Source organism: Patagioenas fasciata, chromosome 2, assembly GCF_037038585.1.
Source record: "Patagioenas fasciata isolate bPatFas1 chromosome 2, bPatFas1.hap1, whole genome shotgun sequence".
NCBI classification, from domain to species: Eukaryota; Metazoa; Chordata; class Aves; order Columbiformes; family Columbidae; genus Patagioenas; species Patagioenas fasciata.
The window spans coordinates 90345296-90370966 of NC_092521.1; the positions used below are offsets into that span (position 1 = coordinate 90345296).

Consider the following 25671-nt stretch of genomic DNA (forward strand, 5'->3'; position numbering starts at 1 on the left):
AAGAAATGCATTTCCACCACGCACCAAACCCCCAACTGCAGTCAGTCTAGGTAACTTGGCCGGATCCATTCATGTGTTGTACTATGCTCACACATGCGGCTGGGCACCGGGAGCTGACTCCTTCTCGGTGCCGGCGGCTCCGCAGTTCCCTCAGGAGGGGGCGATGCAGGCGGGCGCTGGGTACGGCCGCCCGACCGGCTCGGGCGGGCACGGCTCACACGCCTTTTCCCGGTGGAGGGCGTGCGTTATGTCGCACAGACCCAGTCACTACGCAGCCCCATGAGCAGCAGCACCGTTAACGCCCTTGAGCGAGACGCAACCGCCTCTTCCGAGCAGGCGCAGCGGCTGGGTGGGCCGGGACCTCCTCCCGCAGCCGCGGGGCACCCGCACCCCGCCGGGTCCTCCCGAGGGAGGCGGCAGGACGGAGGAGAGCGGCCCGCGGGCACGGTAAGGCACAGCGGACGGGGAAGGGGGTGTTGGGAGGGGAACCTGGGCTGCCCCGCCGAAATCGAAAGCTCCGCGTAACCCCTCTGTCGCGAAAGCGCCGTTGCTGCGGGGTCCGAATCCCAGGGGGCTGCCGGTGCCGGGCTGGTGGGATGACGCGCCTCGGGGCGAGGTGACCCGGCGGGGTTGCGGTGCATCCCGCACGCCGGCGGCGGCTTGGGGGGGGTCGCCCGGCCGCGGGGGAAGCCCCGGAGCGCAGCGACGGGAAGCTGCACTACGAGGTAGCGGAGAGGCGGCCTCGGCGGCAGGAAGCCGCCGGGAGGAGGAGGAGAACATGCTGAGTCGGCCGACGAGGAACTAGGCGGAGAAGACTGACATCAGGGCTTGCCGACACCGCATCTCCTGCCGATGCCACCGCCAGCGGATGCATTCGGCGCTGCCCGCGGGGTCCAGGGGCCGAGCTCGGCCTGGCCGGGAGGACCCGACACCGGCTCGCCCCTTCCTGCGGCAGTCGCGGCGGTACGGGGTGCCTTTGCCGAGACAGCCTACTCCATTTCCCATATATGAACACACATTCATGTGGCTACTGCTGTCCTAAACCAGAACTGTGACACGGTTGTATTGATGCAAGCCGCTGCGCCCCCATCCCTACTTTTTGCCCTCCCTCTGCTTTGGTCCTATGAAATACCTTTGCTTCCCTTGTCTTGGGCTCCTCCTTGCGTTCCCGGAAATGCCTAATGTAACCTACTGCAGATCTGACACAGATACTTGCTTTGCTGTTTCCAAAAGAAAAAAAAAATCCTTCCTCAGTGAAAAGATGCAGCAACTGAAAAGCCCGAGCCAGAAGGGAAAGGTTTAGACAGAGTGGGTTATGAGAGTTACAGCAAGACTTGAGATGCACTGATAGCTTTTTAAACATCTTCTACACATGCGCTATTTTTGTCTTCAGCTGCAGGAACCCCTCCATTTTGCTTCTCATGTTACCAGTATCAGTGATACCAGCTTTGGTTCCTGTTTGTATTCCCTTCTGTTCCTAATTGATAACTAAGTGGCCACAAGTTTTGGTGTTTGGAAACCTGTTTCACTTTCTCTGATTATATCCTGTAACATCTCTCAAGTTTTGTCAGGATGATTAGACCAAAAGGGCTGCAATTACCATGTGACCTTTTTCCAAACTCCTGTGCTAATGCCCTCAGCAATCCTTCTTAGCCATGCAGGCCACACCAGATCTACATCAGGTCAGTAACAAATTATTAAAACAGAGCAAACCGCTTTTGAATGGTGATCAGGCCTGATATGACCTAATGACCAGGTCATGATTCTTGGGAGTTTATGTGCCCTTTGGGGGTCAGAGAGGAGAACATAACCATGGTGTTGAAAAAAACAGTTATTATACGTTTATCCCTCTCTAAAGAAAACCCAAACATTTGTGAGCCAAAACCCCTCTTTTTTCAATCAGTCTTCAAAGTCTTCATAGCACGTTTTGGCACTTGTTAAATATGAACCCACCCCGCCCTAATACGGATCTTCAGAATAGTATATTTTAAAATTGCTTTATATTGCTGTGTTTAAATCTGTATACCAAGTATACAGATGAGGGTGACCTTATAGAGCACAAATTAACCTCTAGAAGTATGCATAGCTTGTGTAAGTTTAGACTGAACCAAACCACAAAATTTCCATTCCCTTAACCACAGATATACAGTGTATGTGCTGATGTATCATAGGTGCTAAGGATCCATTTGAATCACTGTATCTCAACACAAAGCAGTAAACTTGGAATGTATTTGAGGCTTTGAGCTCCCTTCCTTGATTTCTGTGTTATCTGACATTTCCAGGTAACATCAGGCAATATCTCATGTTAGACAGTATAATGAAATAAGTAGTCTTTGCTGAAAAACTTTGCTAGAGATTGCTTTCCTGTGATATCTATCCTACAAAAAAGTTTGAGTTTGAAATAAGTCATTTGATCAAAGAGCTTTTACTCAGAGTACCTCACTACTTGATAACAACAGAAAAAAAGTAATAGCATCCTAGTAGTAAAGCATGCCTGGGGAGGCTTCCCTCTCACCTTATGAGAAAATTCCCTCTCATTAATGTTATCCAACTCATTTCAGCAGCTGTCTCATTGTTTCAGAAGTTATAACTTCTTCTGAATTTCCAGGCTTTCTGGTTATGCTGATTATATGTTGTTTGATAGGAACAGGTATTAGCAAAGTAAATAGGAACTATGTCCTATGTTGTTGCAGTATTAGGCAGGGCTGGTTTTTCTCAAGTTCCATGGTATTCAACAGCAACCCCAAGCTATCACATAGTATCAATGCCACTTTAGAGATTCAGCATTCAAAAATACACATTTAATTTGCATTCACAAGAAGAGCACATACAATTCTTATGAGAATAACTACTACCTAGATACATAATTATTGTTAGCATGGAAAAATTACCACAGATACGTGACTTTGAACCAATTATTGAAAAGGAGACCCCAGATAAAGAAGCGAGATTGTAGTTCATGCTATATTAAAGTCTCTCAAGTGGACTCAGGCCTTCATACCTGTGACATCCACCTCATCTGCACAACAGTCAGTAGCATCACACCAAGAAGGCCAGAGAACCACCACCAGAAACTTACAGGGAGACAAAATCTCACATGTGAGAGAAGCAGTGAGTATTCTTTGTACTGCCATGAGTCATATATTACCCAGCTATTTGATTAACTCTAAAGGAATTAAAAAACACAAATGAACAAAACCAATCCCCTTCTCCTTAAAAACTGTATTAGGCATAGCAGAGCTTACCTTTTTACCAAACGAATGCAGCCATATCCTCAGTCCTGTGCTCCTAACACAGGCTAGCACTCCAGCAAAACAAAATTTGCATCCTTTCAAAATCAGAAAAGCTAAAGAAGAAAGCTCTGAAGAGAGCACATCGTTCCAGATGTAGAGAGGAAGTTCCTTGTCGATATAAAGGCTCAGAGATTATGATACACACTTGGAAGAGGAAGCACTTTTTTTTTTTCTTGTATTAAGCTTATACTTCCCTATTTTGGCTTGTTACACTGATCAGACAAATTTCCAAATCTGCACATAAACATCTCTCTTCCCTCAGACACCTACTCTCTATAGATGCTTTCACTACCTCTGCAGTTCCCAGGCTCCAGAAAGAGGCTATGGTAATCAGGCTGCAGCTGATGTTCATAACAACATTAAGCAATCTTTTCAGTCAGAGATTTGATGGTACATGTGCAAAGCAGTTTACAGGAGTTAGTACTCACTTGTTGGTCTGAAAAATTTGCTACACTGTTTAGAGTTCATAATTACCTGAATGAGCCAATCTACTGCTGCTAGTGGAACTTGGAAATGGTGCCTTTCTTCCAGCTCTGTGTACCTACCTGTGTTGTAGTCACCCCAAGGGGAATAGAAACTGAACAGCCCTGCCAGTCTTTTGGACTTTACCTTTTCTCAGCAGACTCCTTACCTGATGTAAGGTGCTTAAGGTAAAAAGTTCAGGGAGAAAAAAAAAAAAAACAAAACCAACAAACAGAGCCTGTGGCTTGTCCCTGTGCTAGCAATGCAGCTTGCTGGCATATGCCAAAGGTACTGTCTGTCTAGATTTCTTTTAAGGTTTTACCTGCTGAGAGACATGTTAGGAAAGTAACCATCACAGCTTTATCAAAGGCTTAAAATTATTGCGGCATCCACTGGGATTCACTTGTCTACCCATTTCATAGACTCCTCCAAGCTCTCTTTTTCTTGGTGCACTTAGGAGATACTGCAAACCTTCACAGTTTCTTTGTTCCTCTTTCTTCTTGAGGGGCAGGGAAGAAGTTGCATTATATCCCCACCACAGTCCTTCCTACCATTTGTTTGCTTAAACTCAAGAGACCTATGAAAATAAGTTTCCCATGGAAGCTTGGTTCTTTCTTTCAACATCCAGAGAAACCTTTTGTTTGTTTGTTTTAAGCTTCAAGCAAACTCTGTAGAGCTAGATTTTCAAAGATGGCTAAAAGAAGCTTGGAGTTACATAAGTATCTGGGCACCTGACAGGCCCATGTTCAGGCAAGTCAGAAAGTGAGACACCTATCAGAAGCATTGGACACTACATGCTTTGGGGATCGTGGCCCTTGATTTTTCTGGGTTTCAGTTTTTGCACGTTAAGTGTAGGGACAGTACCAATCTACTGCATATTATATGGATAAAAACTATTTCTTAATGGCACTTTGAGATCTTCAGGTAAAGAAATGGTTTTACATTGACTTTATTATTAATATAACTGAAGTGGGTTGACAGGATAAATCACAGTGATCTTTAGAGATCTGATGCTGTGAGCACCATGGCATCTTCAGTTTCAAATGGAGGCTCTTTGTTCCTAGGGGTCACAACAGTATCCGCTTGTGTCCCACTCCTTACATAGGCACTTATTTAGTGGAACAGCTAGATGCTTGATAACGACACTTTTCTTCCTTTATACTACAGGTCAAGAAGCACAAGGGTACTTTATTTTGTTTTAATTGTTAAGGCACAAAGACTGCAAACATGTCGCTGGAAGACATCTACATGAACACCCAGGATTTGCTTGAAAAAGAACAATTAGATGCTGGAGGATTTGGAACGATTTCTTTATGCTTTCACAAGAAACACGGATATGTAGTATTAAAAAAAGTGTATACAGGACCCCAGCGCACTGAGTAAGTTGCAGATCTTAGTTCTGATTTTTATCTTTCAGTTAGTCTAAGGAATCCTCTAAACTCAATGGAGATAAATCTAAATAAAGTGTAATAATTTCAGATCTTTGGATCCTACAGTTCCTGCATGTGGGGAAAACACTCTAAGACAATACTAGCAGCTGTCCTGCAAATTTTCCTTTTTCCCTCATGAGCCAACTTTTTTAGTTTTAATTCATTGTTCCAGTGAAGTTTATTTTCTTTTGCAACATAAGCACTGTTGTGAATTGTTAAGAATCAAGTGGACTCTTACACACTTAAGGAAATACAATAACTCAGTGGGCATGCAATATTTTCAAGCTTACAGATCAATTTTCAATATAATTGTCCAACCATAGGTATCCACTAAGAACTAAACACACATGAGCTATCAGCAGGACTCCAAACCCACAGGTATAATACAAAAACTGCAACCCTCTCTCCCTTGAAAAAATGCAGAGTGAGCCAAGCCAACCGATTTAATTCAAGGATTGAATTAGCTGTTGCTTTCAGTGGATGCAGGTCATACTGCAGCTCTGCTACCTTAGAGCCATAACAATCCTAAAACTCCCATGAGTCATCCACTGGAGAGAGACAAAAGACCATGTTCTTCTACTTTGGGTTATGATAAATAAATTAACAGAGTTTTTATTTTGCCAGTGGAAAGCAAATTAAGAGATTCTACTAGTTTGCAGACCGTAGTGACAGTCTGGGATGAACACAGTTAAAACAGACAAGCCTGCAAGATTTATTTTTGGTTTTGTGCTTTACTTTCTCACTATACAGGTTCATAAATTTGTTATTCCTTGAAGTATTGAACCAAAAAGTATTAAGCAAATTTATAACTGAGCCTAATGCAAACAAAACAACCAACCATTTTCTTCTCTAGTACTACAGAGAAACATAGAGGGAGAAAGCAGTTTCTTTTAAGTCACAGGGTAGGAAAGCATTAACAAGCAACACAGTCTTGCTATTTTCTTACATCCTTTTGCCCCATGACTAGAACAGCAGCAATAGTAAAAATACCACCCCTTCCTCTATTTAATCTGCATACCTGTGACTATTGATGGGTTGTACTGAGGCCCAGGTAAAGAGTTAGGCTTTGAGTTCATCCTAGACCAGTAATCATTAGTAAATGTTATTATCATCCAGTATGTGGGTGGATCCCCTGTAATAAATCCATTTTGAATGTGAGAATGAATACCAGCCCTTTGGGAAAGAGACCTGTGTAGTTTCCTGTACAAGAAGTAGTAGAGTGTGTCTTGATCATTGTCCAAAGGCTCTTTCAGCCCTGCCCTGTCTTGATCTCACCCCAGTTCAGGGATTTGGAAATAACACAACCAGCACTGCACCCACAAATACACTTTCTGAAAAGCAGGCCTTAAAATTAGGCTGAGCAGACAGTCCTTGTGCAAGGCCTTTGAGTACAGACTTAGAGAATAGAACCTGACATGAACAAAGCTCTATGAATTTAAAACTAGCTGAAGGTATGGTTCATCTTACAGTGGCTCTGGGGATGTCGACATTTTTGGCCATAGTTTTCATTATGAATCAACAGCATTTTCATCCCTATGGTCTTTCTAGCCGGGCACCTTAAGTTCAGTGTCATTTCTGTTTTACAGATATAATGCTTCCCTCCTTGAAGAAGGCAGGATTATGCGCAGACTGCAGCATGACCGTGTTGTAAAACTACTAGGTATAATTTTGGAAGATGGAAACTACTCACTTGTGATGGAGTATGTGGACCGGGGGAACATGATGAAAGTGCTACAGAAAGTGAGCAGTGAATTGCTTCATCCCTTGCCATTCCTTGGAGTTGATAAGATGCTTGAAAGGGACAGGATGTTACTGCCATCTCCAGAGAATGGACTCCTTAGTTTCTCATTTTCCTTTCTGTATTGAAGAGTCATGGGCAGCCCTGCTTTCTCTAGAGATGGCAGGGGACAACTATGGCTTTCCTGCCCATCACAGATGAGCAGACCACACTTACAGGTTCAAAGTTATAGGAGTGTCTGTAGGGATATGTGGAGAACTTGCTAAAGAAGAATGCTTTTGTAAATATGGAATGACTCTCAAATTACTTTAATGCAAAAATTAAATCCAAGAAGGACCGTAGTTCTTTTTTACCATAGCTTGAACAGAGGTACTCCTGTGACTGAGAAGAAACTTTTTTAAAGACTGTTTTTTAACTTGATGGCTGTGGTAGCATTTTTTAATAGATAGTACTTCTTGTTCTTTGTTTTAGCTCTCACTGCCTTTGTCAGTGAAAGGGCGTTTCGTGCTGGAGATCACAGAAGGAATGCTTTATCTGCATGAGCAAGGCTTCGTACACAAAGACCTAAAACCAGAAAACATCCTTGTGGACATGGATTTCCACATTAAGGTACTTGTTAGAACGTAACTGGAGAGAGCTGGTGATTTGGGTTGAAGAACCTAGTTCAGCTGCATTGGTTAGTATTCCTCATTGCTACAGCAACGCCTTTGTGGTCTACCGAGCTATCGCTAAGTGTGTTAGCAGTGGATCACTGAACTATGGTGGCCTGTACAATCTCCAAACCTGAGATTTGCATGATCTTCCCCCAAATGTGAAAAAAATCTACTAAGGTTGTTAAAAAATGAATAACATTGTTGAGAATTAATGAACTGCAAATAACAAAACAGCTAGAAAGGATAAACCTTAACACGTAGAGATTGAAGCAAAGTAGAATGACTTATGGATCACTTTTTTTGTCCTCTATTGCTGTAATTTATCCTTCTGTCTTTACCTCCTCCTTTTTTTCCTTCTTTTGCCTATTACCTTTTCGTCTTTTGTCTCCCTCTTTTTCCCTTAGTCATCATTTTAAAATGACAGCCAGAAGCTACAAAAAAAGCAGCAGGAGACTACTTCAACGAATGGTTTACAAGCCTGTTCCAAAGCCCTTCTATTAACTTTAGTGGGGTTTTAGATCAATACACATAGATACACAGCCTACTGCTGAGTAAACCTCAGTAGAATATGCAGCAGTCCTCATGAAATGTCCTCTCTGGTCAAGGTGAGTTGCTGAATTAATCACCCCATTACAGTTTGAAACTACAGAATAAATTCCTGTTGAGAGAGCTCTGATATTTGATATTTCTCACACATAAATTAGTGAGAAGCTGTTTGACAAGGTTAATACAGTAGGAAGTCCCAGTCCCAGCTTGCAGATAAGAGGTATAAAATATAATTTTTGCCACAAATAAAATTTTTTAAAAAATCACAATCTGCTTTAAATGTAAATTCGATGAGGTTTTTTTGGGTTTCAGCTTGCTTATATGGACAGGACCAAACTAGGCTATCATCACACTGAATGACAAACTGAACTGGAACCCAGGATGAAATTCAGAATCAGATAAGACTTCCTTAAGCAGCTTGATCAAAAGTATAATTTAGGGCAGCTGTTCTATGATCTGTCTGCCTGAATGGGTCTAACATCGACAATATTTATAAAGGGAAATAGTTGTTCTAGGAAACTGCAAATATACGAAGATTTATATCTTCCTCAATCACGTTAGACCTCCTCTCACTTGCAGACATGAACTTGGACTCCTTTTCCTCAGCAGGATGTCACATTTTCCTCTTCCTCTGAATACATGACCTCTAAATTTAGCTCAAAGCTTTAGAAACCCAAGAGGAACAATAAGCTAGTTAGAGACAAAAAGAGATAAAGAAAAGTGAGCTAGAAGTGAGGCAAGGTGTCATCTTGTTTTATCTGAAGTGATTTTGTTACATGACTCAGTTTGACAGCTGCCTATGGGCGAGAGAGGCAATCCCATTTTCTTCTGTTTTCCCTCTCCTGTTGACCTCCTGTTCGCTTGTGTTAGCACTGATGCTATAAACTGACCACCCTGCCCTGATTTAGGCAGCCAAAGGAGCAGATTACGATTTGCCTTGTTGGCAGCATTACCCTTCTGTTGGGGAGCACTTGGTTCAGCAGACTGGTTGAGGACCTTGCACGAGGTCTTCCCAGTGTCAGGTAGGTGGCAGTGCTGGAACAGGAGGAGCAGAGGGAGCACATAACAGGAGGCTGTGGGAACAGGAGTGAAGGATTACTTTCTTTGCCATCAGCCATTAGTCTAATTGTAAAATGGAACTGTAAGGTTTCAGTAATGTCACCTTGTCAAGCTCACAGTACCCAGGTATCCCTGCTCTAACTTACTCCATCCTTTTCTACATCTCTTTGCCATACACATCACATCATTTTAGATCCTCTTCCTCTCTCTTTCTATAGGAAGATCTAAGGAAGTTGAGTTAAATGGACTCTAAGTGGAATGGGCAGTAAGGGAGGAGGGATATCTGCCCATCTCAGATTACTTCTGGATTTGAATCCTAGCTTATTCTCATATGAGTCTTCTGCAACAAGCACTGCAAGCGGATCTTGAAAGTGATTGTCAATCTGAGCAAAACCAAACTTCTTTTTTCTTTACATTGTGGAATTGTTCCAAGTGGGATTAAGTTAATAATGAAGGTTCATCCTAATGGTTCCTAGTTGGCAGTGATACTTTATTTAGGCAAAAAAAACCCCATGAAACAGTAAATAGTTTGTTTTCCTTTCTCATAGCTGCATGTTTGCAATGTTTCGTTTTTAGATGAGCTGTTTTAGACCAGCTATTCATTATAAAATTGAACACTGCATGAAATACTTGTTTATCTCCTCTTCATCACAGCACTAGCTCTGATTTGTCTCATTTTTCAGATTGCAGATCTCGGTGTTGCCTCCTTTAAGAACTGGAGTCGGCTGACCAAAGAAGAGACTGTCCGACAGAAGCAAATCAAGAGCACTTGCCAGAACAATGCTGGGACTCTCTTCTATATGGCCCCAGAGCATTTACGCTGTGTTAATGTAAAACCTGTGGAGAAATCAGATGTTTACAGCTTCGGCATAGTGATCTGGGCAATTTTTGCTAACAAAGAGCCATACGAATGTAAGTTACTTCCAAAAGGATGCTATCATAAAATTATGTTACAAATGTTAAGCATTTAAAACTACAAAATTAAGACCAGTAGACTAAATTGCCTGTGCCCAAAAATAGCACCAGTTTAGCAGGTCATGGCCATTAAGAGGCATTAGTTGTCGATGCTTACAAGTCAGGAATGATGCAAGAAAGTCTGAATTGAAATGCAGGCGTGAAACAAATCTATTCACATCCACACGGTGTGGGCATAAATCTGCACTCACTGACAGAATTAGACAAACTTTGCCCAGGCCAGGATGAAAACTTTGATCTACGCTATTTCCTGAAGTGGTCTAGTTACGTGTGGTTTTTCTTTTAACAGAAATGGTCCCACAGCCAGTTACTGCTTCTCAGCTGTGTGGTGTGAATTTCTCAACATGCAGCAATGTACTCATGTAGAGCAATAGGAGCAGGCTGCAGAATTCCAGAGTAACATGTTTATAATTTTTAATGGATCTTTTGCTAACTAAATGGCTAAATGTTGCCTGTGTGGCCATCTTTGTGCTCATAACCAGTGCAGAGCATAACTGAGATTCAGGTTCTAGAGAGCTAAATCTGCTACCCTTACTCACACTGGGCGTGTCTTGCATATAGAAGTAAATCCATCAACCTTAAAATAAATCTCTAATCCTTGGAAATTAGGACGGTGGATCCAGATTCACCAATGTGAGGGATTTTTAGCTGTAAATCAGGCATCTTTCTTTGAAATCTTCTTTTACATATCCACAAATGCACAAGGAGCTGCTTCACTAGTTCTACCTACAGAAAGAAAGCAAAACCCGTGATCAGGATCTGATAGGAAATTTTATTTTTCAGATGGTATAAATGAAGCCCAGATTTGCTTTGGCATCATGAATGGCAACAGACCAGACATAGAGGAGATCACTGATAAATGTCCAGTGGAAATTATTGACTTAATGAAACAATGCTGGGAGCAAGAGCCAGAGAAACGGCCAGTCTTTGCAGGTAAGGCATTGCTTTGGGATGCTTTTTGTTTTGTATCTGTTAATAGTTTGTAATGCAGCAAAACAAATCAGTGTTTTCCTCTTAAAATATAAATTTTTGCTTTGAAAATAGAAGTGTGAATTCACATGCCCAGTAAAACCTGTTCCCTGTACCCTGACTAAAAATAGGATCTGGTCCAACATTTAGAGATTGGACAAATACTAGTGAGTGGATGGAGCTAAGACACTTTATACCAGCTGATAATTTGCCTTCAGCATAGCATAATCTTCCTGCTGAAATGGACAGAAAAGCTAATATCAAGGGACATAGTATATCATGGCTGTGACTGAGAAAATACCCTATTGAAGCTAGCTTCAAAAGCTGTCCCAGTTTAGCCTTCCGTGAGCAATGCAACAGCCTTTGACTAACTAATCATCCTTTTGTATGCTCAGTTCCCAAATCGCTTGCAGTCAGTAAAAGTCTTGACTGAATGGTCTGGGAAGGAGACTTTGAGCATTCAGCAAATAATTCAGAAGTCTTTATCTCCTCTTTTGTCTTCTTTCTGTCTCAATATGTAGTGCCAAAAAAACCAAACAACCCCAAGCCAAAAAAAAAAAAAAAAAACGAAACAAACACCACCACAAAACAAGAAAAAAACAAACACCAACCCACCAAAAAAACTCCTACGTTTAACAGGAAATTGAGGATTAAGACAGGGGCACCAAGAGCTTCATATACAACAACCATGTGTACTCAGAGGAAATGTGCATACCAGAAGAAACTCATCTACTGTTTCTGTATTTAACCTGCATAATCTACTGCTAATGGATTGAGTTTATGCTTGCACTGGGTTTTAGCTTCTAGTTTTCCCATATGCAAACTACTGATACTTCTCACATTTGTAGATTATTTCAGCAATTCTGTTGTTAATAGAGACGGGATATTTGTTTATCAGATAGCTGAATGCAATTGAATGCATTTCATTTCTTAAAATGTGGCAACCAATCCTTTGGCCAGTCAAGTCAAGGAAAGGAGCTGTCAGTCACAGATCATAAACAGAGAGCTTTGATCCTAAAAAGCAACGTAACAACCAAAAAAAAAAAATAGAAATCATCCTGTTCTTGTTACTATACTAAGGCTCAATGAGCCATGTGAACAATTTTCCTGAGTTCATACAAGTATTTATTCAACCCTTATCCATCAAAAATTTTAGCAGTATAAATCACACTTATTTTCCATTGAAAACCACATTCAGTTAATTATTTTCTTTTTGCAGAAATTTGTCAAAGATACAAGCCATTTTACTACCAAAATCTAGGAAAAAGCATTGAAGATGATCTGAAGGAGTTAAAAGTAAGTAACTTTCTAAACAGTTTATATTGTCAGTTCTCCTCAACCCCACTTATGTCCAGATTTTGCCACATGGAGACTGGTCATGCTTGACTGACCCAGTTTCCTTCTGTGATAAAATTGCTGGATTTGTGAATGAGGTGAGAGCAGTGCATGCCATTTACCCCAATTTTAGGAAGATTTTCAATGCAGTCTCCCAAAAATATTCTTGTGTCCAAGTTTGGATGTTACTGTCTGGATGGGCAGGCTGGAAGGTGAGTCTCAGAGGGCAGCAGATAATGGGTTCTACTTCACCTGGAGGCCAGTGACAACTGCAGTAGTGCTTGCTTCTGCTACACTGGGACCTTCCCTGGTTTAGTCCTTTATCAGTGACCACAGGGAAGTGACGGAGCATGGTCTCATATGGTGTGCAGGTGACACCAAACTAGGAGGACCAGTCAATACAGTCACAAGGGCAAGGCTGCCAGCTGCAGATGGGAGGAATGGGATGACAGAAGTGTGAAATTCAGAAAGCAAAAATAAAATGTGCTACACCTGGAGTAACCCCTGACTTCAGTGCCAGCATGGGGCTGCCTGGCTGGTGAGCAGTGCCGCGGAGGAGGATCTGGGGGTGGTGGTGAGCAGCAACCTGGGCATCAGGTGGGCCACCAGCGTCCAAGGCTGTGCCAACAGTGTCACAGGCAGCAGCAGACCTGCTCAGCACTTTTTAGTCCTGCCATATGAGATGGGGCTGAGGGACCGGGGCTGTTTGAGACCAGACATGTAATGGTTTTGGGGGTACATAAATAGCAGCCTGCCCCTACCTATGTGGAGTTTTTTGAGAAGACAGAGCCAGGCTCTTCACAGCAGTGCATAGTAGGAGGACAAGAGACAGTGGGCATAAACTGAAATAAGAGAGATTCAAACTGGATGTAAAAGGAAAAAAAAACAACTTTTCCCCATGAGGACAGCCAAGCAGTGGGGCAAGTTACCCAAGGAGTTTGTTGAGTCATCATTATGAGACACTTCCAACACACAACTGCACAAAGCTCGGAGCTACCAACTCTGATCCCATAAGTGACTCCGTTTTGAGCAAGAGGTCAGCCTGAGGTCCTCCAAGGTCTGTTCCCACCTGAGGGACACTGGTTCTATGCTAATACTTTGCAAAAGCTCCTCATATTTCCATTAAATCTCACTCATGAAATAAAATGCTATTCCTAGAGATTCAAAAGTGGCAGAATCTGATGTAGAAGAAGCGTAAAAAACTCTGTAGACTATTGGTAATTTCAGTGTTGCATTCAGGCAGTGTCTAATGAGTCCCACACTGATTGAGACCAGGAAGCTTTACCACAGTAATAACAACAGGGAAAATTTGAAATTGCATGTGTTTCCCGAGTGTCCAAGTTGGCTTCTCTTACTTTTCTGGCTTGGTTTGTAAATTATGAAAAAAAGAATTATTTCCTGACTGGAAATAAGAGAATGAGAAGTTCTTGAACAATTGGGCTGATTATGGAAGCTTTCAATCACAGATTTTATTAATTCACTCAGTAGTACTGACAGCTATCAGTGAGAACTCCTGGTATTAGGGGCTTAATCTTTGCAGGGAAGTGGGTGTCAGAAGAGCATATACCCAGTTATTTTAACTAAGAGAATAAAAACAACATCCTTTGTGAAACCATTCATTTACTCTTTAAAGTGCTTCCTTCTGTCACTCAGTCTACAGTTGTGGAAATGAAAGTTTCTGGTTTAGAGAACATGTGATGTTTATGAAGCACCAGTGACTGTTCAAAAAAGCAATAGAGTTTTGCAAAATGAAACAGGTGAAGCAGATTTGCTGGACTGATTTGACCAAACTTAACTCATGACATGAAGTATATACACCTAATTTATGATAGCAGCCCCAAATCACAATCATGGCCAATTATACTAGCTGCATTAGCTCTCTGCAAATATACCTTTCAAATCAAATGGACCAAAGGACCATTTAGAAAATGGACTGTGTGTCTATTACTTTCTCAGGAAGTAAAGCATTTGTTCCAATCAGGGCACAGAATGTGAATACAGCATCCAAGGCAAGTCAGTGCAGTGAACTACTAATACAGCTTCCATAGCACCATGAGCTAGAGGATTTGGGCACAGCCTTTTCCCCATCCCCCCATCAGCAATCACGGAAGCAGAGTCCACAGCATCCTGACTATAAGGACCATAGAATCACAGACTGGTTGAGGTTAGAAGGGACATCTGGACATCATCTGGTCCAACCCCCATGCTCAAGCAGTTCAGTTACTCAAGTAAAATCTAAGGCCCTAAGGTTATAATGTGCTTTAGAATGTCATCTTTTGTTTTCGCAAGGGACTAGATTTTTTTGGGAGGAAGAGATGGTAGTTGTTTTTAATCTGTGAAAGTACATCTTGCATTTAATTAAAAAAAAACAACATACGCACAACAAAACAAACCCTACTTTTAGAAATTACTTTAGAAGTAATGGGGGAAACTGAGAAATAATTTTTCCAGGTAATTTTTTTTTTCACTTCCAGTGAATTCTGAATAATGGGAACATCAGAAGAATAGAACAGGAATGGATTTTGCCTTCACTCACAGTGAAATGAGGATAAGGGTGTACAGAAGGGAAATTGTACTGTATCTTTGTGAAGATTTGCTCTGAACTCCTTGTTCGTAATACTCTTCATAAAAGTCAATGTGACCATACCTGAGAATGTGAATCTTCTTCCTTGCCTCTTTCCTGTTGATGAATATACTTACTAAATATAAATCCACAAAACAGAATGCACATTTGCTACCTTTACCTCAGCAGCATCCTCTCACACAGATTGCTTGCAGAAAGTCCAGTCAATAAGTACAAGACAGACAACCAAAATCTTTCTGTCTGGATTAAGCTCATGCTGTTATGATTGTTGGTATACAAGGGTATCGTTTGGCCAACTCAGAGTATTATAATATATATTGCAGTTGCATTGCAGTCCTTCCTGCCTTCATTGAAGGAAGGATTTTGTCCACCTGTAGCAACGTAATGGGTATTTTTTATCAGGCTGTGCTCTCTGTAATAGTATGGGATCTCTTCCCACAGATTCACGGAATCTGTTCAGGTCACTTCACTGAGAAGCTATGCTGCATCCTACCCTACAGGTACTCCCTGTGGTCAAGCTTTTGCCTATAATAACTTGATCATTTGTTCTTCCTTACATGCAGCAAGAATCAGATGATCTGCTGAACAGCATGCAGTCCCTTCAAATAGATGCTGTAGCAGAAGATACCAGTAGCAGTCAAGTAGGTAAGTCACTAGCACATCATTATTCTGTGTATTCTGCCAAAGATAAAGTTGTGTAAATGTACAGAGTAAGTAATCTCACCACTAAAGGATTATGGAGAAACTCAATTGTTCAGTGTTTCATAGAGAATTGTAATCACTGAAGAGATTAAATTTGCTCCCTGAAGTCATACTTACTGTTTCAAATTTTCCACAATCTACAGTTTGAACCCATTTAATTTTACATGCTTCTGCTTTCCTCTCCTATTCCAATAAATTTTATTTAACACTAGACTTTTCAATGGTCACTGTGATAATTACTCTTCATATTTGATCTTTCTTCCCATCCTTTCAGTCATGCCAAGTGCTTCGACTGTAGGCTTTAATTTCATGAAGATTTTTCTTTTTCCCACTCTAGCCTATCTTGTGAATGCTCTGAATAGGACCAGGGTGCATAATTATAACATATTGCTTTGTTTATGATCTTGCTCTATGGAATCTATCTGAGGAGTACTAATAGATGAATTTTCTCTCATATCTTCTAAAAATCTTGGATGAGTTGCATGTTTCATGTTTTCTAGAGAGCTGCTTCACTAATACAGTTTTGTAGTAGTGTATCTGGAATTCTTTTACCAAAATTTCTTAATGGCAAAGGATATAGGATCATATTTGCAACGCTGATTTACAAGGAACAATATCAAATTCAGTAGAAAAACAGTCCTGCTAACTTTTCTCACAGCATCTGAAAGACATTATTAAATTAATGATGTTAACCTGTAACATGTAACTAATAAATCTTCCCCAAAGCTAGGCTTGCCATAACTGTTCTTCAGTAGAACTGATGGACTCAGTAGAGCAGCCCCACTGTTATATTTTTAAATTAGTATAGTTGCATTTCCTTAGCAGAAATAATCATATATGACTGCAGCAGATTAAGATGGTCTTCTGGTTTAGGTATGAAATGCTTTATTGTGAATCTACACTGCAGAAAGATACTATCTTGACAGCCTGTCAGTCAAAGTCAGGTTTTTTTCTCCAGTCAATGGGCATTACTCACACAGCAGTAGTGAAAGATATCCCACAGGATCTGTTCATACATCTCAAGTGTGCCCTGAAGAATGGATGCCATGTAGTTTTTACTAATACTGAATTGCTAATAGCTGTCACTTTTGATGAGGTTGTTTCTGTATTAGCTTATTCCTCCCACTCCCTCTCCAGCAGCAATAACAAAAGCAGCAGAGTAAGTCAGACGGAAGGTGTACTAACATCAGCCGTCAAAAGGAACTAGTTTTGGTCCTGCCTCATATGGACTGAATTTTTGCGTTTGGAAAACAAACAAACAAAACCACAAAACAGTTCACTGGCATTATCTGAGCAAAATAGAAGCACAAACATACACTCCAAACATATACTCCAATTTTACAGTGGTCTTTAAGGGTCTCTTGCTTTAGGCAATGTACCACATTTTCTAGACTACTATGAAGCTTTCAGAACTTTTTAAGAAAGCAACTGTAGACCTACCCTTAGAAACACAAGAATAAGTAGTAACAAGCAGATTTTTACATTCTTGTTTAGCCTTGGAATGCTGCAGCATGATCCAGATCATAACTCAAGACTGAAGTAGAGCTTCCTTCGATAGTAAGAATTAGTTTGAAAGCTGTAGATGTCACACACTATTTCATCTGGTGGATGTTACTTGTGAAAATGTATTTTTGAGGACTATGAGAAATAAACTAGGATGCATCATGAAATACGCGGATGGGGTATTTTACATAATCATTTGCAAACATGACTTTAATGACAAATTATTTGTGCTGTATGAAATAACAGCTATTACAGTGGTGTTATTTTCCATCCTGTTACACTCCAATTTTGCACTAATTAAACTCCAGTTAATGCTGGTTGAGACACACTAGTAAATCAGACCCTACATATGCCTCCACAAACTGTTTTTTTCAGTGGTTGAGAACTTGATGCCATTATAACCAGAGTGTGCAATTCTGGCACCACATGACTAAGTGAGATTTTGAAACTAATAACTTAAACAAGCCTGGACTTCCTAGATATTAAAAAAAAAAAAAAAAAAAAAATCAGTAATACTCTCAGTAAAAGTATTCTGTAAAATAAAACACAGTTTATGCTGGAAGTAACATATATTTTCACATTTTATATATTATCATAATATTAAAGGTAAATTACATAATAGATTCTACAGTGTCATTGCAAAAAGTTATATACTTGCATTTGGATGTATTTCAAATATGTAATTTTTCTCCCTTTCAGATCAGCCTAATTCTCTACACAGCTCTCAAGGTCCCATGACCAGCCAGGTTAACGAAGCCCTGTTCGCTGCCTCCTCTGAGAACCAGCCTGTTGAGAGCTGTGAGACCTCATTTACACATGCTGATAACCTAGAAAGAAAACTTCAGTGTGAATACAACTACCATGTATTCGGGAGCCGAATGGATAAAGCAGTTCCACCTGTAGCATACACCCCTGACATGAGAGAGGAAGAAAGGAGACGAAGAGTTTCCTATGATCCCTTTGCAAAATCGTTTGGTTTTCCTCAACAGAGTGAGCTGTATCCAAGAGCTGACAAAATGGGATCAAACACTAATCGGTATTATTGGCCACAACCAGATGCAATAACACCAAAACAGGGAACTGTAGATATTTTTGAGCCAAACCGTAACAGTTTTCCAAGGGGAAACACAGAGGCTCTCTATGGATTGCATCCAGCCAGTACCTTTAGCCTAAGTAAACCTCCTGTGCCTGAATCTGGCCCAAACTTGCCATCACAGACCAACATAAACTGGTATCCAAAGAATGCAGACGCAGATATGGGTGAGATTCCTCCTCCTTCAACACCTATGTTTCTAAAAATACACTTGTTCTCTGAAACTGAAGTGGACAAGAGTGTTTTGTAGTTTATGTAACAATGACCTGCTTATTGCTAACAGTTAATCTGTGATATAGCAAAGGTGAATTTATTTCGTGAAGTTCTCTTTGTTTACTTGAGGTTAATTCATGTCACTAAAATACTCTAGCTTTGACTTCATTATGCTGCTTTCACTGATTTCTGGCTGTCAACTTCAAGTGAACCATTTATAAAGTATCAGCATAATAGAGGAGCTTCAGATCCAATACTTAACTCTTCAGCTACCAACCATCTAAAAGCAGACAGCAGATAATGCTACAGCAGCTACCAAAACCAAGAGCTGCTAGCAATAATTCTAGGAAAGCGATGGAAAACTTTTGTCTCTCAAAATTGTAACATTCATACCATAGGTTCTGCTTGTGCAGAAACAACATTTGTAGCATTTCAGAAAAAAGATGGGTATTTTTAGCTTGATTTGCAGCATGAGAAGAGCCTCCTGAGTGCAGGGAACTGAGGCTCTTAACTGGTTTCTTTAGAGGGCTGTACCTGGTGCTGATGGGGAGCTTCTGTCAGTATTTGCTAGTGAGCTGTGGAGTAGAAAGGTATGAGACAAAGGAGGAAGAGAACACTGAGCACTGGCAAAAAGTATAAATAAATGGTAACTAGAGGCCTATAAATTGTAACTTCTAGGAACTAGAGGTATTGTGAGATACATTAGCCTGCTTCTGAATGCTTGATATTTTTAGTATGGCATTCTTTTCCAGATAGTATCACCAAAAAAAAAAAAAAAATCAGCGATGCCTAGCCATTCACAGACAGAGTGCTACAAAAGGTGTTACTCTGTTAAATTATTTATGCAGAGGCTGTAATTAGTGATTTATGTGAATTCATTTACTGAAATAAATCTGAGAGCTGTCATGTAAGAAGGCAGGGATTAGAACTGTCAACATAGCTAATAAAGTCTTCTGTTCAAAAGAAAAAAAGGAAACAGTTATTAGTGTAGCAGATATCAGGCTGGGATGCAGAAGAGCTTCCATTGTCTTGTTGGGTGCCCATAAGCCAGTCACTGTTCCTGCCCTATCATGAGTTACAGAGCTCAGCTGTGGGCATCCAGATTGATTCCTGCCCTGGGCAGGAAGTTACATCTCTGGTACCGCAGAAGATGCAGTTGTGTCCTGTACCTTTGCTAGAGCCGGGCACAAGCATCCTGTTAATAAAAACTGCAATTAGTCTCAGCAGCAGGAGCACACTTGGGAGTTTGGAATTTTCCAGTTTCAGTGCCTGACATGAGGCAGCTCAGTCCATAACTGTGGTGTGCTGTGGTCCCACATGGCTATCTGCTAGAGAGGAATTCATACACCCACGTGGAAGCTCATTGCCTTCCCTGGGATCCAAGGATGATCAAAGCTGTTAGTCACTGAGCAAAACCACAACAAGGTCATTGCTTTAAGTAGAGTTATTCAAGGAGATAAAGTCATGTTAATTAAAAAGCTTCTCATCTCTTTGTATTTAAGAGCACAAACTAGGTACTCATATTGTTACAAATACAGCAGTCATTTTTAAGTACATTTGCTTTTTTATTTACATAATACTTTTGGCACCTTTTGTTTTCCCTCTTTGTTTAGGTAACAAGGATTCCACTTCTTTCACAAAGGGAACTTTTGCATATTATCCTCCTGCATCCAGACTAAGCACAGGTAAGTGCTGTAGCCTTCATCTGTCCTGGTAGCTAACAGGCTATGCATTGCATCCTGATCAGTACAGCAAAAAACTTCAGGATCTTGAAATAATTTGTTATTCTTTAATACCTCTAACCATAGCTGAAGTTATCAGTACCGGTATGTAAAATAATCCCCATCTCTAGCAGGACCTGTAAACAATGTTAAACGTGTATTTGATTGATCAATGACAACATCTTATTTTATGTAAAAGAGTTTTTAAAAACATAAAGGCATTGCAAGATCTCATGTATGCTTAAACCAGTCACCTCCTTGGTTTAAACGTCAAGTTGCTGTGATGCTACCGAACTCCTGAACCACATATGCCTTTGGAACATCTGTCCTTTCTCACTTTGGATTTTTAATACAAATTTCTAGCTGCAGGCTTCACACTGATCAGCCTTCCTCGGGGCACTGGTCTCTGCAGTTTAGCTGTTTCAAACCCCTGAAATGCTGTCTTGTTCCTCAGGCATTGCAATATATGCTCCTTTCAAGCTGTGTTGTTTGGAGCACCCTGAACTCTTTAATTAACCCTTGTAAGGTTTGTCCAGGTTGTAAGTGGTTTACAGGCACAAAGAAAACTTGAAATCCCAGGTTTCCCTTACAGTCTTTAGATGATGAGCCACATGTGACAAGGAAGAAAAGTGTAAAATTTCTTTATAAAATTGTATTAAATTCCCTTATACAGAAGATTCAGTCAAGTACAACATAACTAACAGTTCTGGAATTCAAATTGGATCCTACAATCACATGAAGATTGAAGAGCAAAATCAGCACATCAGCACTTCTCCTGTTGCTACAGAAGCAGTTTATACGCATTATGAAGCAATGGGTATATTTGGTAAGGGAAATATCTCCTTAGTTTTGATGTATTCTCCTCGTATATTTATCTGAGAATCATTCGGCTTGAAAGTAGTACAGCTTTCTCCCTCTCATACTTGAGAAACAGCTGTTTGAATCCCTCTCTAATACATACTTAACTGTGTATAAAATAAGTAGGGGTTTGTGCTAATACTGTTCTGTAATACCATGTACCTCATTTGTCCTGTAGTTTCATGACCTCTTATCAGTACAAGTATGGATGTATATGCATCAAGAACAAGAGAAATAACAACACTCAAAGTGGTAGAAGCAAGGCTAGGATTGGTAGTCCTCACCTGAGTTATAGTTTAAATCATAGACTGTCCCAAGTTGAAAGGGACCCATGAAAATCATCAAGTCCAGCACCTGACACCACACAGGGAAGCCTAAAAGTTAAACTGTGTATCTAAAAGCATTGTCTACACACTTCTTGAACACTGACAGGGTTGTAGACATGATCACTTCATCTGGGTAGGAAGATTTTTAAATTTAATTTATTTTCATTGGTCAATACCAAATTAAACTATCCCTGTGTATTCTTAAGTAGTGTTTCAGAATATAGAACATATCATACAGACATCAGAACTCTAAGAAGGAGATTTTCAATTTTGCAGGTTTAAGTGACAAATTATGATAGCCTCAGATCAAAAACCAAGTCCAGCAACTGACCTGTGAATACACGTGTTGCGACTGGGAATTTCTTTCCTGGCATCACTGGGTAATACTGCCTCCATGAAACCCACTTCTGTTTGTGTCACTAAAATTCTGTCTCTTGATATTACCAATAAATAGTTGGGAGAAGACAGGTGCCATAGCGCAAAAAGTAGAAGAAATGTTAATCAATGCCATTTGCTTATACTGTCTTTCTTTTTGCAGACAATGCTACTGTCCTGACTGAGAAACATCTGGATCTAGTGAGAGAAAATTTGGCTAAACAGTGGAAGCACTGTGCTCGTAAACTGGGCTTCTCTGATCCCGAGATTGAAGAAATTGATCACGACTGTGAACGAGATGGACTAAAAGAAAAAGTTTACCAAATGCTGCAGAAGTGGGTAATGAGGGAGGGCTCCAAAGGCGCCACTGTTGGAAAGCTTGCCAAAGCCCTCTTTGGCTGCCACAGACTGGATCTCCTTACTGGTTTGATGCAAATCAATGAGGAATAAGTTGACTGAGAACTGGGAGGAAATTAGGGTATTTTTTCCTGAAGGCCTTCCAATAACAAGTAATAATTCTGAACAGACTTTCTGGAGCTCTCCTTTTTGCACAGACTTTTTGGAACACATTCTTTCTGCCAAGCAGTTTTCAGTGAATACCTCCCGTAAATCAAGAAGTTTATGTCAAGACAATTGGTCTTCCAGAGGATAAAAGAAAATAAGCGTCTTCCTTCTGCATAAAATTATTAGTAACCACCAAATGCAATAGTAATATTGATTGAAGGAGAAGGTGTTATACAAAATTTCTAGATTCTATCCTGAAACATGCTGGTACCCTTGTTCAGGTCTGAACAAGTGTGTCATTTCAGAAAAGCTAATATATCAGTAATAATATGTGAAACACTGACTCCTTGAAAATCCCGGACAGAAAACAAAATAAACTTAAATCTTGCCAGAAGTGCCAATACTTACAAAGGTACTATCCCAGATTGCTAAATGAATATGATATTTTTAAAATCTTTTTATATTGTTTATTAAATACAGATGTCTGGAATAATGCAAAAAAAAATAGTGTAAATAAAAGCAAAAATGATTTTTGTCTTTAAACTTATTTAATTGATAAAATATTCTTCTTTCACAGGTTAATATTGCATTAGATTTTTACATTGTTTGTTAGAAAATATTTTACATTATAAGTCTCTCATCTGGTTTGTGAAATAATTAAAAAATAAATTCAATCATTATGCAATCCAAAGTAAAAACTTGGGAACAGAGAGCTTTGGGAAGGGAAAAGTGCTTTGTTACCACGTGACAGAAGGTGCATTCTCCTATTCATTCAAAAGGCTCAGAGCATTACTAGTTCCTGAATCTCTGGGGCTGCACTTAGACTAGTAAAATTAACTGTGCCTAGGAATGTTCCTGGATGCTGAGATTAACTGGCATGCTGCAGCCTGCTGCCAGGATAGCAGACTCTTAAAACATCCAAAAATTTGTGCAAGGGCTATTTCACAGTGCTGAAGTTGTGTCAGGGAAGACTGGAATAGCTCTGTCGCGTAGGTGATGGTATCCCAGTGCCTGGGAATGTTCATTGTCAGTCTAACTTCACAGTAGTAACATAATCTCAGTATGCAAGATCTATGAAAGAATTACTGAGCTGTAAATTTTTGTGTCCTAAGAATAATTATGCCAAACTCTTCCTGTGAAGGTTGATTCCTCCTGCTTCCATCAAATCTACAAATATTTCCAGCAGATGTTTTGGACCAGATCATTCTTTATGCTTTAGAAAAAGTGTTCATTAGCTTCTGCTTATTGTCAAAAAACCCCTAACAATCTAAAAAAGAGTAGTTAGAATGGATTTCTGCTCTTTGATGCAGCAGCCACCCTTTAGTAGAAGCAAAATGAAACTGGAATCATAGCAAGCATCAACATATTTGTAGTCTTTAAACCTACTTAGCACAAGGCAATAGTGAAATGGCCCCCAAAATGGAGGGTTTAGCAGAAATCAATACAATGATTATGTCATCCACCCAGATGCTGGAGCATTTACATATTTACTGTTAATCTGTGCTAAAATCCATATTTGCCATTGAGGCTATCTTGAGGTTTATCAGTATAAAATAGTAATAAATATTACTGTGGTATGACTTAGCAACATGCTAAATTTTCTATAAACTCTTGAATATAATACATAAGATACGTCATTCTCTAGTATAATAAGCATACACTTTACAGAAATAATAATTTACTCTTCTTGAAGCAGATAAGAGAAACACATGGGAAGCAGGGAGTCTTCTCCTCTGTCTCAGTCCGCAGAGTTATTAATACAACCACCAGCTACTATGTTACTCCATGAAACAGATTCGTAAACAGATATACAAAGTTCATTTATGTTCCAATAAGGTTGGTTTCACTGTATTGCTACATCAATTCCCTACCCTCCATTTCCTTAAGGTCTCACATACGTGTAGTCTTTACACAACATTCTATTTTTCCCTCATGAGTTCCTTGTCTTATTTGGTACACAAAATGAATCATGATAATTTAATGGACATACACTAAATGCTTCTTTTTCTCTTTATTAAAGAAAGCACGCCTGGGCCTTATGCTCTGAAACAACAACAAAGATGTAGAGCACAGACATGAAGCATCTCAGAACAAGACTTGGGCACAGGGCAGTCCTAGATCTTTAAAGTGGGATGCAAGGGATGTAGGCCATTTTGGCTCTGGTGCTGTCAAGTCCAATTCTAAATTAGTGCTCATAGTTCAGGTGACATTGTAGCTAGTATAGAAAACAACAACAAAACTGAAAGCTAGAGACTCTTCCAGTACAATGCTTACAGAACTCAGTCACAGAGAAGAAGATTCAGTTTCCTGGGCAGAAAATATAAAGTACTACAAGCTCTTTAGCATAATGTGGAAAACCACATAATAGGACCCAATGCCTGGAAGCTGCAGCCAAGCATGCCAAAATTATAATACGTATTTTATAATAAGGATGATTAACTACCAGAATAAACTACCTAGGGAGTTCATGGATCCTGCTGATATCTTTTAATTAAGACTGGTCTTGTTTCTTAACATGGATATAGTAAAAAACAAAGCTATAGGACTCAATATGAGGTTAACTAGGTGAAATGTAAAAGATAATGGTGTACAACAGATCCAAAGAAAAGAGTTAGGGCTCTCCCCAGCCTAAAAACTTACAGAAATGTTAAGGATGGCAGAGAGAGATTAGCTAACACTAACTTCTTGGATACTGGGTTGCTCATTTCATCTACCACACCAAAAAAAAAAAAAAAAAAAAAAAGAAGAAAAAAAAGTTGATTTTTTTAAAAGCAACATAAAATAATGGGAGCAAGGAAGAAAGATAGAGATGTATTATGGCACAGATCAGATACCCTTCAAGGTAAAAGAAAGAGAAAGGACAGAACAGTAATTTCACATCAGACTGGCAAGTTATCAGCCTCAAGGACAGAGATCACAGTAATGCAGCAACCTCACAGAGATTTTTCACAAACTGAGTGAGGTGCAAAGGAGAAAAAGGTTGTGGGTTGCAGCAGCAGACCTCCTTGTCATGGTCACTCCTTGAAGAATTTACACAGCAGGTGAACTCATCCACTTATGCACAGGGACATTATGTTTTCCCATTTTAAGAGGGTAAGAGCTTTGAGACTTTAGATCATGGTTTTATTGCTAGCTGAGTTCTGCTCACAGAAAGCACTAGTTTAAGATATGAAAGAGTTTCCTTCCTAGAATTCTTGTGTTCCTTTGAATCACTTGCTTTTGCTTTCTCTTTTAGTCTAGACATGAAGTCTAGGAGCTTTCTCTGCAGAGGCAAAGCTGAAATTACTAAGTGCAGAGAGGACTACAGTCCATGTAATTCAGAGCAATGTATT

At 40.1% G+C, this 25671-nt stretch overlaps 1 protein-coding gene across 2 annotated transcripts; it reads left to right on the forward strand.

The window, feature by feature from the left end:
- Window positions 1-274: 274 nt before the first annotated feature.
- Window positions 275-22882, forward strand: RIPK1 (receptor interacting serine/threonine kinase 1). Of its 2 annotated transcripts, XM_065832457.2 has the most exons (12): window positions 275-447; window positions 4923-5134; window positions 6772-6925; window positions 7395-7532; window positions 9865-10093; window positions 10940-11089; window positions 12345-12421; window positions 15608-15689; window positions 17949-18509; window positions 20169-20240; window positions 20950-21102; window positions 21999-22882. In XM_065832457.2, the coding sequence occupies exons 2-12, from the start codon at window positions 4983-4985 to the stop codon at window positions 22283-22285; spliced, it is 2055 nt and encodes a 684-aa protein (XP_065688529.1). In that variant the 5' UTR covers window positions 275-447; window positions 4923-4982; the 3' UTR covers window positions 22286-22882. The 2 variants fall into 2 exon arrangements, with proteins under 2 accessions (XP_065688529.1, XP_065688530.1); XM_065832458.2 differs by lacking the exons at window positions 275-447; window positions 4923-5134; window positions 6772-6925; window positions 7395-7532 and adding an exon at window positions 7990-8181.
- Window positions 22883-25671: the final 2789 nt, after the last annotated feature.